This window comes from Xiphophorus hellerii, chromosome 12, assembly GCF_003331165.1.
Source record: "Xiphophorus hellerii strain 12219 chromosome 12, Xiphophorus_hellerii-4.1, whole genome shotgun sequence".
Lineage (NCBI taxonomy): Eukaryota > Metazoa > Chordata > Actinopteri > Cyprinodontiformes > Poeciliidae > Xiphophorus > Xiphophorus hellerii.
Window position 1 is genome coordinate 2,310,261 of NC_045683.1, and position 14,834 is coordinate 2,325,094.

Consider the following 14,834-nt stretch of genomic DNA (forward strand, 5'->3'; position numbering starts at 1 on the left):
GTCTTCCTTATGGGGTTCAGCCAATCAGCGCAGAGGAAAATAAATGCTGCTCCGGGATTGGTTACTTTGTAAACGCCAGCCAGTAACGTGTCAAGTAGCATATTTTAGCTTGCAATAATAATCTATGTAAGGCATTTGACACTATTGGCCATTATTTTAAAGAAATGTCAGTCATATTTTTAAAACCACTAATCAAATTTCATGTTAGCTGATTAAAATTTGAAGTAGTTTGTTAAAATCTTAGCATTTGTTTAGTTAATCCATTGTTTTATTAGAAATCCACCATTTTATTTTCGATCAGATCGTTGACATTAGCCGTAGCAGAGTTAGCTGTGCTTACTTACATGCAGGAAAAGTGACAAATAATACAGAAAATGTGCGACATCTTGTTATAAATATATATTCTTATTTCAGCTTAGTCAGTTTCAAAATTTATTCCAGCCAAAATAAGCCAAGTAAAATTTTCTAATATTCCTCTTTTTTCTTTGAATTAAAATGTTGGACAATTTAATTCATTTAATTTTATTCCAAAAATTTAGTTTTTAATTATTAATTAATTTTGTATTATTAATGTATCTACTCATTTAAATATTATTATTATTATTATTTACATTTATTTATATATCCCAGATGCTGATCTTCATACTGATGCAGCCGTGTGTGTTTTGTTTCAGCAGCTCTTCAGAGGCAGGAATCACATCACCTGGAGACACCTTGACCACCTGGACAAATGGACCAATCAGAAAGCTCAACGCTTTCACACTGAAGCGAATCTGGGCTTTAAAAACTTTATGCTCCTCGGCGCAGAAAGGAATCGGTCCTCTGCTTCTCCTCCATCAACAGAAAAAAATCACAGTAAGTTTCAACGGTTTTACCTCAATTTTCAGCTTTATGATCAACATGATCAACTTTATTTTTCTTTTTTTATTGTGTTGTTGAACATTTTCACTGTAGAGATGTTTCAGGTCTAAGGATGGAGACATTTTTCATTCCTGCAGGATAAACTGTCTTTTTTCTCCATAACTTGTTCCAGCTTTCAATGCTTTTCTTAGAACATAAAGTTTTGTTTATGCTTTCTACCATTAATTATATTTTATAACACAAAAACAACGTTCAACAAGACTTTTTGTTCATTTCTTTTTGAATAAAATGCCTTTATTAAGAGGAAGCTGCTGTTTCTGTTTGGTGGATTTATAACGTTACAAGTTTTTGGTTTTTCTTCCCAACAATTTTATACAGAGATCATCTTTTACCCATGTTCCCATTTTTGGCTTTGTCTTTATTTAATGAGTAATTTTGTGTTGAATGTAAATAATTTTAAAACCTGATAAAGACCAAGTTTAAATGTTTGATTATAGCAGGTATAACAAGTTAAAACCAGTAAAACTGGTTTAGTTTTCCTAAGAAAGCAAAATTATTTTAAATTTTATATTGAAATTGTTATATGCATTACTTCTTAAACTGTTAACATTAAATTGTGGTTTGCTGTGATCTAGAACTAAAAGAAGAATATAGTTGCATGTCAGAACTTGAAGAAATAATAATCTTCTATATTAAATAACTTAGTTTGAGGCTTTTTTCTTTCTGGGAACAAACTGGAACCTGTCCAAGTTTCCACTAACTAAAAACATAAAAATGTTCAGCTTAGCAAATACTATCACATTTCCGTACATTTTATTGCATAAAATGCAACAACATATTATTCCTTTACTGATCATTTGTAGCTACAAATCATTGCAGCTAAAAAATACATCAACATGTGAAAAGTTCATCTGTTTCTGCTTTACTTAACATCAATACAGTGATCAACTGATCTGTTGATTATTTTTTGGATTACTTGTAAAGTAATTCATTTGTTTGTTTGTTTTTCAAAGGCTGAATAACAGAGTTTAATCTATAAGTTGGGGTAAAAATAAAAAACAAAGACAAGTTAACATTTGTACATTTTCTCTGTTTGAAATAGATATTTTTGCCAACTTGGTGCCAGACAGGTTCTTGATTCTACAGGTCTGTCAGGTGGAACTTGTGTTTCACAGTTAACAGTTAATTCACTGTTTAACAAGCCAGGCAGGTTTGGATCATTTATTTTACCTTCATGAGTGAAATCATAATTTTACAGCTTAATAATTTACTTATGCTGCCAGACGTCCTACAGCCTACATTTATTCAGCTGTTTTGATGTGTTTTTATTTATTTCTTCCAGCTGAAAGTGGGAACAATGCTGCATTTAGTTGTTATGACGTTCTGCATGAGTGAAGTGCTGTCGGCCCCGAGTCGAGACCCACAGCTGGATCAGCACTGGGAGCTGTGGATGAACCGGTACAATAAAACCTACCACCAGGTAGAAAGAGCCACTGAACAACAAAACAGACATAAAATGCAACAGATGCACTTAAAGTTTGATCTGAAGTCTCAGATTTGATCCAGATGTTAACATAAACCATCCTGCTAGAAAGACAAATCTAATCCTCCCATTTTACAGCATCAGCATCTAATTTTAATAAAATCTCTGACAATAGCAGCGTCCATTCTACGAATTGCTCTAATTTTGACCCTTTGAGTCCATTTTTGACCAGAAGCAGCTGATTGAATGTTTGTGTTCATGCAGACAGAGGAGGGCTGGAGGCGGATGGTGTGGGAGAAGAACCTGAAGAAGATCGAGCTGCACAACCTGGAGCACTCCATGGGGAAACACTCCTACCGGCAGGGCATGAACCACTTCGCAGACATGGTGCAGCAACAGAATCATTTATTTACATCTCAACCAGAAAATGTTATGGATATTATCAGGAGGTCAACTTTCTTTACTCTAGTCCTCCTACAGAAGATTGAGTGAAAAGTTACCAGATTATTAAAAAAAAAGTGAATCTATGTGCAATTTAACCTAATCCTTAATACAATTTACAGTTCAATGTTGTGAAATTACGTTATGATCTGAAGGAAGGTACAAAAAGATAAACGGTGGGCACAAAAAATGCTCCTAAAAAATTAGGTACAAAATTACCAAAACTTCAAAATAATGAAAAGGGCTTGATGAGGACATGTAAAAATAAATATTTTTGTATAATTAAAATAGTAATAGAAGTTAAATGAAAGTAAGTGGCTTTAGGTTTATAGTTAACATGTTAAACTGGTTGTCTTGCATAACTTTCACTCAAAATGAGCGATTTGGAAGTTGCCCTTGCAGAGCAGGTTCATCTGCATCGGCAGGATCCCTGTGTGAGGATTCATTTTCAGAGAACACGACACTAACGTACGTGTAAAGAGCAGAAAGCCTCACCGCTTGGTTGGCTCGCTGGCACTCAACACCGTCCTCAAAAACCACAACAATAACTCAGCTTTTACAGTTCGCATCCCAATGAGGTCTGGTACTGGTACTGGTACCGGTACTGGTACTGGTACTGGTACTGGTACCGGTACTGGTACTGGTACTGGTACTGGTAAAAACTATGGGTCTAAGCACACAACTCTGAGGAACTCCAAGAGTAATTGAGTGGTTTGCTACTTAAAACACTTATTTTATTTATTTTTTTGTCTTTGTTGTAGCCTGTCCTACTCACTAAAACATTTCCCACAGACTAAGGAGGAGTTCAGGCAGATTATGCAGGGCTACAAACCGAAAGCAGAGCTGAAGGTTGGGACCCTTTTCAAGAAGCCCAGCTTCCTGAACGTCCCTGAGTCTTTGGACTGGAGGACAGAAGGATATGTAACGCCCGTCAAGAACCAGGTAACATGATCTGTTTTCTCGAAAATAAACATTTTTCTTGGCAAGCTGTGAGTTGTCTAACTTCATCTGACTTGTCTGAGGACATATTTTCCACTCCACTTCCTCAACGTGTAGCAACACTTGCTGGAACCAACCAGCTTACTGTAGATCAGAGTTTTACCAGTTTTTCAGTCATGGCAATCCCAAGCTGAAGGCAGTAATAATAAATCATTAAATTAAAGTCATTCGTGAATAAATTTGTTCACGCAGTAAAAAATCATGGCAACAAAGGATGTAAACAGTTACTTGACATTGTGCTAACGCTCTTCATCTATCGGCCATCAGAAGGGAGACGTCGGCGTCTTATTCAGCCGCTGGACGGACAGGCCCCGCCTACTTGTGAGCGGCTATAGATGCAGCGATTTTGGGAAATTGTAGTCGATGATTTTACAAAAGTGCTACAGATTCAACACTTTAGATTGACACACAACTATGATAAGCTACAGTGGAGCCAGCTGCACACTGTCTGAAAAAACCAAAAACAAACCATCAAATCTCCTTCTACTTCCTGTCGTCTTCTTCATCATTTCCGCCAGAAGCAACATCCAGCTGTTGTTCACGACTTGTGTGATGCGAAAAAGTGTTTCCATTGCAGTTCTGTGAAATCCATTCGATGTGGCCGAAAAAACAACTCATTCTAGCACAAAAACTTTTTAGAAGAAGTTTTATTTATAGCATTTTTCAGCAGCAAGGCAGTTAAAGGGCTTTGAACTGATTTTTTTTTTTTCTTCAAAATTTGTGTCTCCATTAAGCAAATTTATTTTCATAATTCCAATTTGCTCAGTTCTATGGTCAATGGAAACACAACTATTGTCCACAGTAAAATGAGTCAATACTCCAAAAGTAAACGCCACAGTGGCTCAGGAGGAAGGGGTTCATCCTGCAGCCAGTGGGTTTGTAGTTACATATCCAAAGCATTGGACCCTGACAGGCTCTTCTCTCATGCCGTCTTCAGGCCCGTTGTGCTTCCTGTTGGGCCTTCAGCGCCACTGGCTGTCTAGAGGGCCAGCTGTTCAGGGCGACTCGCAGACTGGTTTCGCTGAGCGAACAGAACCTGATGGACTGTTCTAGATATCTGGGCAACAAGGGCTGTGACGGTGGTTTGGCTAAGAGGGCGTTTCAGTATGTTCATGAAAACGGTGGTCTGGACTCTGAGGAATCGTACCCATACCAGGCAAAGGTACGTCAACACTTAATCATATGGAGGAAGTTCTACATTATGTTTCCTGCTTAAAGTTTTATGACACTAAATTCTCTTCTTTGACCTTCAGGACAACCTGCAATGCTTCTACAATGCGTCCTACAACGCCATCATCGTCGACGGCTACGCGTCCATTCCCAGTGGCAGTGAGGAAGACCTGATGGAGGCTGTGGCCACCATGGGGCCCATTTCTGTTGCTATAGATGCCAGTCATGATTCCTTCCAGTTTTACCAGTCAGGTAACTCTGCTCTAAATCCAGTGGCATCCACAATGTTGGCTGTTGAACAGACCTGCTAAATCTACTCTGATTTAGCTGATTGATTTACAATATAGTGCTTTTACATTGTTTCATAAAAATAATTAGTGTAATAATGTAAGAATTACAATGTATCACTTCTACAATTCACACTCAAAAATGCTTTATTGAATCCAACGGGAAATTAAATGTTGTAAATCATATTAATTCAGATTCTTCATAGAGTTATTGTAGATACTGATGGCAGGAAAGATCTCTTGTAGCAGTATGTATTACAGCGAATCCGTAGAAGCCTCTGACTGAAGACATTGTCATTTCAAAAACAAATGCATGATTTCTGATGGACATTACATGAACACGAGGCTCCCTCTGAATCTGGACACATTAGCTGTTAAGTTTGTGTAACATGACTCTCTGCGTATTGAAGGCGTCTACTATGAAGAGAACTGCAGCTCTGAGCAGCTGAACCATGGCGTCCTCCTGGTGGGTTACAGCTATTCTGATCAGGATTACTGGATCGTGAAGAACAGGTCAGTGACATCTTTAACATTACTTTGTTGTAGAGTGTATAGTTTTTAATGATTCATTTCTGAGTTTTGTATTTTAAGGCGTATTATTCCTTTACCAACTGTTATATGGCTTTTTTATTTTTTTCTTTGCAGCTGGAGTGAAAACTGGGGCAACAACGGCTACATCCACATGGCTAAAGACAGGAATAACAACTGTGGCATTGCAACAGATGCCAGTTTTCCTGTTATCCTCTAAGCAATATTTCCTTGTACTCCTGAGGGCCAAAGAACCAGAATAAAGTCTCAAAGTTGTGCTTTTTTATTAACAGGAGATTGTGCAATGATTTATGTAAACATGCTCATGTATATGTAGCCCATAAGCTGCATAGTTATGCTGCTTCATGACTTACTAACACTTGCTGGTTTTATGATCATTTTCAGCTTTTGCAGTAATCAATAAAATATCTGAACCCCTTGTTATTTCAGTCAATCAGGGTTATTTGTACAGCACATTTCAACAACAAGGCAGTTCAAAGTGCTTCAAATCATAAAACACAAATAAAAAGTCATAAAAACAACACAGGGTGAGACTCTTAATTAACATGGAGTATGCTTCCTAGAAAAACAGTTTTCCCTTTAAAGACGGACTCTCTAATCCTCGTGGGTCTAATCCTTAATCTGAAATTACTTCAATTTTTACACCCAGTTGAATTTGGGTGTCTTAAATCTGGCACAGTAACAGAAGTTACACTTTTCAGTCAATATGTGTCCAGAGTAACTGGCTACTAGCTGAGCTTGTAGAGATTGTTTTCCACACCTCGCTGGATAGTTAGCTAACTAGCTAGCTAGCAGCTAGCGAACTAGCTATGGCTAGAAAATTAAGAAAATCTAAAATAATTGTAAAATTATATTTTTTCTTGTGCACCTCACTGGATATATAGCTATATAGTTCGCTAACTAGCTAGCAAACTGTCTAATTGGGTAGATAGCTCGCTAGGTAGCTAGCTAGCAAATGAAAGATAACTAACTTGGTTACATTTAAAGAAATTTTAAATCCAAATCTGTCAGGAGTATGAATAACTGGACTTAATTGTGGAAAAATAATGAAACAGTATTAGTTACAGTTATAATATAAAATTAGTTATATAATAATACTTTGTTGTTGTTTTTTTAAATCACATTTAAGCTCATAAGTCAGGCTAATGTGTAGGAACCAAGCTTATCAAATTATTAATTCTTCTATTAACATTATAAGCAATATTCTTTAAACTTTAAACTGGCAACCATAAAGACTGAGCATCACTGTCAATTACATATTTTACATAATTTGTAGTATAATGTAGCAGTGCTGTTTCTTCTGGGTTTGTTGATTAGACTAAGCATTCAGGCTTAAGTTAAAGAAAAATGCTTTTCATTTTGTTTATATATTTCTCTTCAGATTAGTTGCAGAAATGAGGTAAATAATGCAAAACGCCATTAAATAAAAATATTTCACTAAACCCCAAAATGGTTTGAATTCTCTATGAACCTATATAACAAAGTGGAAATAAAAATGCTTCCATTCCCATTCAAAGAAACCTTTATAAAAGAACAAATAAGGAAAAATTAGTTTAAAATGCACACATATTCCCAAGTCCTATACATTTATTCAGTAAAGTGAAACAAAAATATTCTCATATGGTCGTTTTGAGTCGGTGTTTAACTGAATGTATGAGGAACGTTCTGCCTGAGGCCTCATACCTTTGGCTGCCTGTGTTTGCTTACTTCCTGTCTTTCAGCGCCTCTTCAGAGGGAGGCGTTACGTTCTTCCTTATCACCTGTAATCACCGGTAGAAGAATAAAACGCCTCAACACGTTTATCTCATAGACAAACAGGACGTTTTACAAGACATCAGCCTCTTCGTCACTTAATCATCTTCTGCAGCGAAGTAAGTTTTGACATTTGACATTTGTGGCTTCAGACAATCTGGACCTACGTTTATGTGATGGAACGATTTGCACCTTTTTCCAAAGAGTGAGCAGTGATATGAATCTGTTGTTTTAACTGGTTTATTCACATGAAATTCCTCCCAGATTGGGTTTCATCCACCGCTGATCTTTCTCTCACTAAATCTAAGAAGCTCATTTCCTACATCAGGTGCAATGTTTGGGTTTTATTTAATACAACTAAAATCAAAACACTTTTATACTCTGAAAGCTTCTACAGTAAAATATGAAGTTAGTTTCATTTATTTTTTAAATGATTTATCCACATTTTATTCTTTTTTTTTATATTTTAATGTAATAATAATTTAGCTTTTTAATGCACTTTACATTTAAATACTACAGAATAAAAGCAATAAAATTAATGACAGAAACAGAATAAAATAAAATCACCAGGATCAAAAGTGTATAATATACTGTAAACATTTTTTAAAAGTGAAATATATACTGTAAACATTTTTTAAAAGTGAATTATATACTGTAAACATTTTTTAAAAGTGAATTATATACTGTAAACATTTTTTAAAAGTGTATAATATACTGTAAACATTTTTTAAAATGGAATGTTTTCAGCTTTTTGTTGAAGTATCCAGTGGTCAGTTGAATCCTCAGTTTGGGCTTCACTGTTCTGAATGTACGGAAGTTTACACAACAAAAACTGTTTCAAGATGGCAAATAACTAGACGTAATCATACGAGACGCACCGACAGGCAGATCCAATATACCATAACATTCAAAACAAAAATGCATGGCACAGTTTTTTAGATGCCACAGATTTATAGATGAAACATTTCTCAAATTAAACAAACAAATGTGAAAATAATGTGCCTTGCTATGATTTGAGATGGCTAAATCTCAATTTATAGACACCTTGTATGCAGAAAAATACAAAATAAGACACTGGTGAGAGCACTGTCACCTGATCCGAATAATCAATGATTTGTAATTTATCTTCAGACATTAAATATTAGAAATGATATCTGGCCAAGTTGAATAAGAGAGAAAAAGACAGTTGTATAAAAAGTTTTGAACATATATTTGAATAGTTGTACGTATATAAGATACAACGTTTTAGTTCTGCAGGAAATATAAAAGTAAATTAATAAAAATAAAAAATAAAACTCCAAGGATTATCTTCTGCTGTTTTTTTTTTTTAGAAGGAAAGTAAATTTTTTCAGCAGGATTTGCTGGATTAACCACAAAGTGGAGAAACCAGAATATTTTATGAATGACTTCATGTTATTTCTGTTATTTTTCCCCACAGGAAGCCGCGCCATGTTGCCTCTGCTTGTTTTGATGCTGTGTGTGAACACAGTCCTGTCGGCCATGACGACCGACCCAACGCTGGATCAGCACTGGGAGCTGTGGAAGAACCGCTACAGTAAAACCTACAATAAGGTCATCCAACAGATTTCTTTTTTTTTTTGTTGATTTCTTGGACAATTTCAACCCAGCAAGGTTTTCCTTTCTACATCTAGAACTTAAATATTCAATCAGAGATAACTAGTGGCATGAAAAGGTTTGTTAATTCAGGCCTTTCTTATTTTACTCTGTGTGCATTTAATCAAAAATACTGACAGGACGCATGCTGTTTCAAGAGAAAATTGTAAAAAATTTAAACTGATGCCAATCAGACAAAAGAATTAAGACATTTATGTAAAGCTGGATCATGCTGGCTCACTAGAAGTTGCACTATCTACACTGCAAAAACACAAAGTCTTACTAAGTATTTTTGGTCTATTTTGTAATGTGAATACCTTAATACAATTGAAATAAGACAAAATTAACTTACAAGTAACCTTTTAAAAATTAGGATCTTGTTTTAAGTAGATAAATCCTCAATGTAGATGAAAATATAGACCCATTAGCAGATTATTTCACTTATAATAACTGTCTTGTTGTAAGTGAAATAATCTGCCAATGCAATTCTTTCCCATTTTTAAGGAATTGTTTGTTTAAAACGAGATCCTATAGCTTGCTGAAAAGTTACAAGTAACTAGTTAGTTTTGTCTTATTTCAAGTGTATTAAGATATTTGCACTAGAAAAAACACTTGATAAGATTTTGTTTTTGAAGTGATATGACCAGATTAATAGAGAAAAAGCCATTTACTGATGCCTTATCTTATCATCTATCTTTTTACAATGTTGACAGAATTTCTAAACAAGATCCTCCTGCAGGTCACGAATGTATGGTTTTCATGGAAACATAAGACAGTCTATTTAGATTAAAAGTCACTGATTAAATTAGTTTTTCTCTTTCTGCAGACAGAGGAAGGTTGGAGGCGGATGGTGTGGGAGAAAAACCTGAAGAAGATCGAGCTGCACAACCTGGAGCAGTCCATGGGGAAACACTCCTTCACCCTGGGGATGAACCACTTTGGGGACTTGGTAAAGTTGTATTATGAACATACTCAAAAAACTAAACAAACATTCCAGATGTAACCATATTAAGCATTGATACAATCAATATATCAAATTTTCTAACATTCTAAAAGTGCCACAAATGGGGCAATTATGAGGCCCATCAATTTAACACTCCAAAAACACAAAATCTTACCAAGTACTTTTGGTCTAGTTTCTAGTGCAAATATCTTAGTACACTTAAACTAACTTACAATTAACTTTTCAACAAGATATAGGTCCTTCCTTTTAATCAATAATTCCTTAACATTGTTGAAAAAGTTTCAGTTCCATTAGTAGATTATTTCACTTATAGCGAGACATTTTCCTCATATCATAAGTGAAATATTCTGCCAATGGACCTAGAACGTTTTCATCACTATTAAGAAATAATTGACTTAAAACAAGCTCCTATATCTTGCTGAAAAGTTACTTGTAAGTTAGTTTTGTCTTATTTCAAAATGTACTAAAATATTTGCACTAGAAACTAGACCACAAATCCTCGATAAGATCTTGTGTTTCTGCAGTGTGAATGGGAACAAATAAAATAATGACTAGTGATCTGAGCACACATCCTTGAGGAACTCCAGGATAAAACTGGTTTTATGTAAAGATTTAACTGATCTGATGAAATGTTCTTCACAGACTAACGAGGAGTTCAGGCAGATGATGAACGGCTACAAACCCAGAGCAGAGAAAAAGGTCAACGGGTCATGGTTCATGAAGCCCAACTTCCTGAATGTCCCATCTTCTGTGGACTGGAGGGAGAGCGGCTACGTCACACCTGTCAAGTACCAGGTGACAGGATTTTCTCCTTTTCACACCTCCAACTCTGGTAAAGTCAACATATAAAGTAACAACAAAGAAAGTTCTGCCTTGATGCTTCAGACTGAGGGGTCTGTGATTTATTTATTTAAACCCATCTCAAGAAGAAATTAATTTATGTTCTTAACCAAATACAGTCAGAAAACACGCAGGTTGTTTTTAAGATCTGAGTCATGAATTCTTCCTTCTTTCCTCACGTTGTATAACTTTTCTCCCCTTCCCCCATCGATGTACATCTTCAGTAAGATGAAAACCGGTTCAACCAGCTCTAACGTACATTAGAACGCAGTAAACAACGTCATATACAGTCACGGTAAAAGGAAACTGTTTCACAGGTCATAACACAAGAAGGAGAGTGGAAATGTTTAAGATTCCTGCCATGTGTGGAGAGTGGAGGTTACAGCAAATTCAACCCAAGATCAGTGGATGCAAAGAGCCGAAAATCAAGATGAGCTCTTTCTGGAGGTTAACCTTCCAGAGACTAAGAAAGTGCTACAATGGAAAAGCTTAGATTTAATTTAGTTTTATTTACATAGCGGCAATTCACAACACACGTCATCTAAAGGTACAAAAAAAGTCTCTTCAATCCTATCATTGGGATTGAAATGGATTTAGATTCAAGTTGACGACCCTCGTTATCCAAAACTGTAGTTAATTATTTAAAGGGTCAGTATTATGTCCCTTTATATGAGCTTTCCATCATGTTATAATGTCATTCCCTCATCAGAAACAGACATAGAGTGTTGCTTTTATTCTTTCATTTGTTTGAGAAATCCTTTAATCTCCATTCAGCTGCACAAAACGCCTTGGTGGACGTAGCTCCGCCTTCGAGGCGCAGCTCCTCCCCCACTCAGCTCCTTCAGACTAGCCAGCTGCAATTAGTAAACACCTGCTGAACTCATTACAGGAGCTACATTAAAAATGTCGGTAAAGGGTTAATAGAGGAACCGTGTTGTGATGACTTCCTGAAAGCAGAGCTTCAGAAAGAGCAGGAGCTTCTTAAAGAGACAGATGTCCAATTTCAAGACGTTAAATTAGGAAGTCGAATGTCTTTTAACTCATATTTGATTTATATACAGCATTTTTATAACAACTGAAGGTAACACAGTTACTTGATTATGCTATAAAGTGGCACTTTGTGCCTGGAAAAGACAGAATGGTTAGAAAGGGTTTTTCAAAATGTTATTTTTATCCTCTATCTCAGTGGTTCTCAAATGGGGGTACATGTACCCCTGGGGGTACGTGGAGGTACTGCAGGGGGTACGTGAAGCTTTTCAAAATATCTTTAAAAAATCAGTAGGCTCCTCATAATAAGTCTTGGGAAAAATTATTTTGTAAAAAGTTCGATAAAATATAAATGTGTGTTCATGCACTGAATTTTATATTCAGTATTTAGTTTCAATATCCTTTAAAATAAAACGGTTTGACTGGTTTTATACCTTCCTGGTGGTCACCGTCTTCTGTTTTTCTTTTTTGTTTAACCATGCAATGTTTGCAATATGGATGTATTTGTCAGGTTCACTGATATAAGTTGTTTGGCTTTAATAAATCAGACAGTGATTTTACAGCACTGTACCTCTTTTTAATTCCAAAAATGTTTTGCCCATGTCAGGGGGTACTTGACTAAAAATATATTTTTAAGGGGGTACATCACTGAAAAAAGTTTGAGAACCACTGCTCTATCTCATGAAGATGGAGTAAACTGTCAAAATTGCATTTCCTCAGTCCAGCTTTGTGCTGTCCTCAGGGCGGGTGTGGCTCCTGCTGGGCTTTCAGTGCCACCGGGGCCATGGAGGGCCAGCTCTACAGAATGACCGGCAGACTCGTGTCTCTGAGTGAGCAGAACCTGGTGGACTGTTCACGACCGGAGGGGAACGAAGGCTGCAGCGGTGGGTGGATGGACCGTGCCTTTCAGTACGTTTTAGACAACGGAGGTCTTGACTCAGAGTCTTCCTACCCGTACATGGGAGTGGTGAGTTGGAAAAGTTAAAGCCTCCAAACTGCTTCTGTGCTTCAAAACAAGGCAACTGCTTTTCCTGTTTCCTAATTTTAGGACATGCCATGCCACTATGATCCAAGTTACAGCGTCATCAGCCTTGCAGGATACGCCGACGTCGTCAGTGGCAGCGAGGCATCTCTGATGGAGGCCGTGGGCTCTGTGGGGCCAGTTTCCGTTGCCATTGACGCCGGTCATACGTCTTTCCAGTTTTACCAGTCAGGTAGGTGTTGATCTATAAAATATTAATATTTGTTTTAACTGTCAAGGTTAAACATGCAATACTTAGTTCCCACAAGTCTGAACCAGAAGTGATCCACCGCCATCTTGGTAGGCAAGTGCAGCACAAAGCATAGATCAACCATGGCTTTGAGACCAGCAAAAAGAAAGTCTGGACACTGTTGACCAAAGTGCTAGAGAAAGATACATTAACAAAATGGCTGCTGTCGGGAGGCAGATAATGGAAACATGTCTGATCTCCTACTATGTGTTCACTACTCAGTGAACATGAAGAGTGCCCATAGTAAAAGGACTGGATGTGTGTTTTAGGCATCTACAGTGAACCGGACTGCAGCAGCCTGGACCTGGACCACGGGGTGCTGGTGGTGGGTTACGGCACAGCGCAAAGTCTCCTTTCTGATGCAAATTACTGGATCGTCAAGAACAGGTAAAAGTTAACGCAACACTTAGCTTCAATGTCTGTCAATTAGAAAATACCAGTCAGTTTTTAAATAACATATTCAATTGCGTTTTATTTTCTTTTGATTTAAACAATGTTCAACAAGCTGAACGGGGAATCCACACTGTGACGTCACAGCATGTAACAATCTAGAGTCAGCACACAGCTGTAGTTATTACAGCTAGAAACTAGCAGTCGGGCTCGAAATCACTCTGACCTGAACCTTCAGAGCCACATAAAGACGGAAACGAAGTCGGCCTTCTATCACCTGAAGAGCATCTCCAGGATTAGAGGACTTATGTCCCAGTAAGATCTAGAGAAACTCATCCATGTGTTTATCTTTAGTCACATTGATTACTGCAACAGCGTCTTCACAGGTTTGGATAAAAATCAAACCTGCAGCTGATCCAGAATGCTGCTGCTGGCGCTCTGACTAAAACCAGGATGTTGGAACACATCACCCATTTCTACAGTCCTTCCACTGAGAGAGCAAACTTTAAAATACTTTTTGTAGTTTATAAATCACTTAAAGACCTGCTGTTGTTGTATCAACCTTCCAGACCTTTCAAGTGTTCTGGTTCTGCTCTACATCCAGAACCAAAAATAGAGAAGCAGCATTCAGCTTCTATGCACCACAAATCTGAAACAAACTTCCTGAAAACTGCAGAACAGCCGAAACACTGAGTTTCTTCAAGTCTAGACTTAAAGTCCAGCTGTATAAAGCTGCTTTGGAATCATAATAAAAGAAACATTAATCAACATTTTTTATGTGTATTGATAACTTAATACACATCTGATCCTGGTTTTCATAATTGTTGACTACATGATGTGGTTATATATAAATCTGTGGATTTCTCTCTGCAGCTGGGGCTCCAGCTGGGGTGACAACGGCTACATCTACATGTCTAAAGACAACAACAACAACTGCGGCATCGCCACCGCTGCCAGCTACCCTCTGATCTGATGAGCATCCTCACATCGGAGCACGTTGCACTGCTGGTCTGTTTCCTTGGCCTGAAAGTGGAAAATAAGTTTATAAAATCTTTAATGAGGGGAAAAAGTATTTGATGATTGGGATTTTGTTTATTTGGTTTTACTGACTGATATTTCTTTCTTTGTTTTCAAAGTTATTAATGGTAAATTTGAGCGTGATTCTTTTCTTTTTTTATGTAATCAATAAACGTTGTAAACCAACATCTGTCCAGACTGATGTTTCT

General features: G+C 36.9%; 1 protein-coding gene across 3 annotated transcripts; it reads left to right on the forward strand.

The window, feature by feature from the left end:
* The first annotated feature begins 595 nt into the window (after positions 1-595).
* Positions 596-14,603, forward strand: LOC116730105 (cathepsin L1-like). Of its 3 annotated transcripts, none has more exons than XM_032579111.1 (8): positions 596-855; positions 2,204-2,341; positions 2,609-2,731; positions 10,763-10,915; positions 12,690-12,914; positions 12,996-13,161; positions 13,488-13,605; positions 14,482-14,603. In XM_032579111.1, exons 1-8 carry the CDS (start codon positions 631-633, stop codon positions 14,579-14,581), a joined length of 1,248 nt encoding a protein of 415 aa, XP_032435002.1. In that variant the 5' UTR covers positions 596-630; the 3' UTR covers positions 14,582-14,603. The 3 variants fall into 3 exon arrangements, with proteins under 3 accessions (XP_032435002.1, XP_032435003.1, XP_032435004.1); XM_032579112.1 differs by lacking the exons at positions 10,763-10,915; positions 12,690-12,914; positions 12,996-13,161; positions 13,488-13,605; positions 14,482-14,603 and adding exons at positions 3,578-3,727; positions 4,722-4,946; positions 5,038-5,206; positions 5,652-5,754; positions 5,887-6,211; XM_032579113.1 differs by lacking the exons at positions 596-855; positions 2,204-2,341; positions 2,609-2,731 and adding exons at positions 7,519-7,661; positions 8,981-9,114; positions 9,983-10,105 and having other exon boundaries at positions 14,482-14,581.
* Positions 14,604-14,834: the final 231 nt, after the last annotated feature.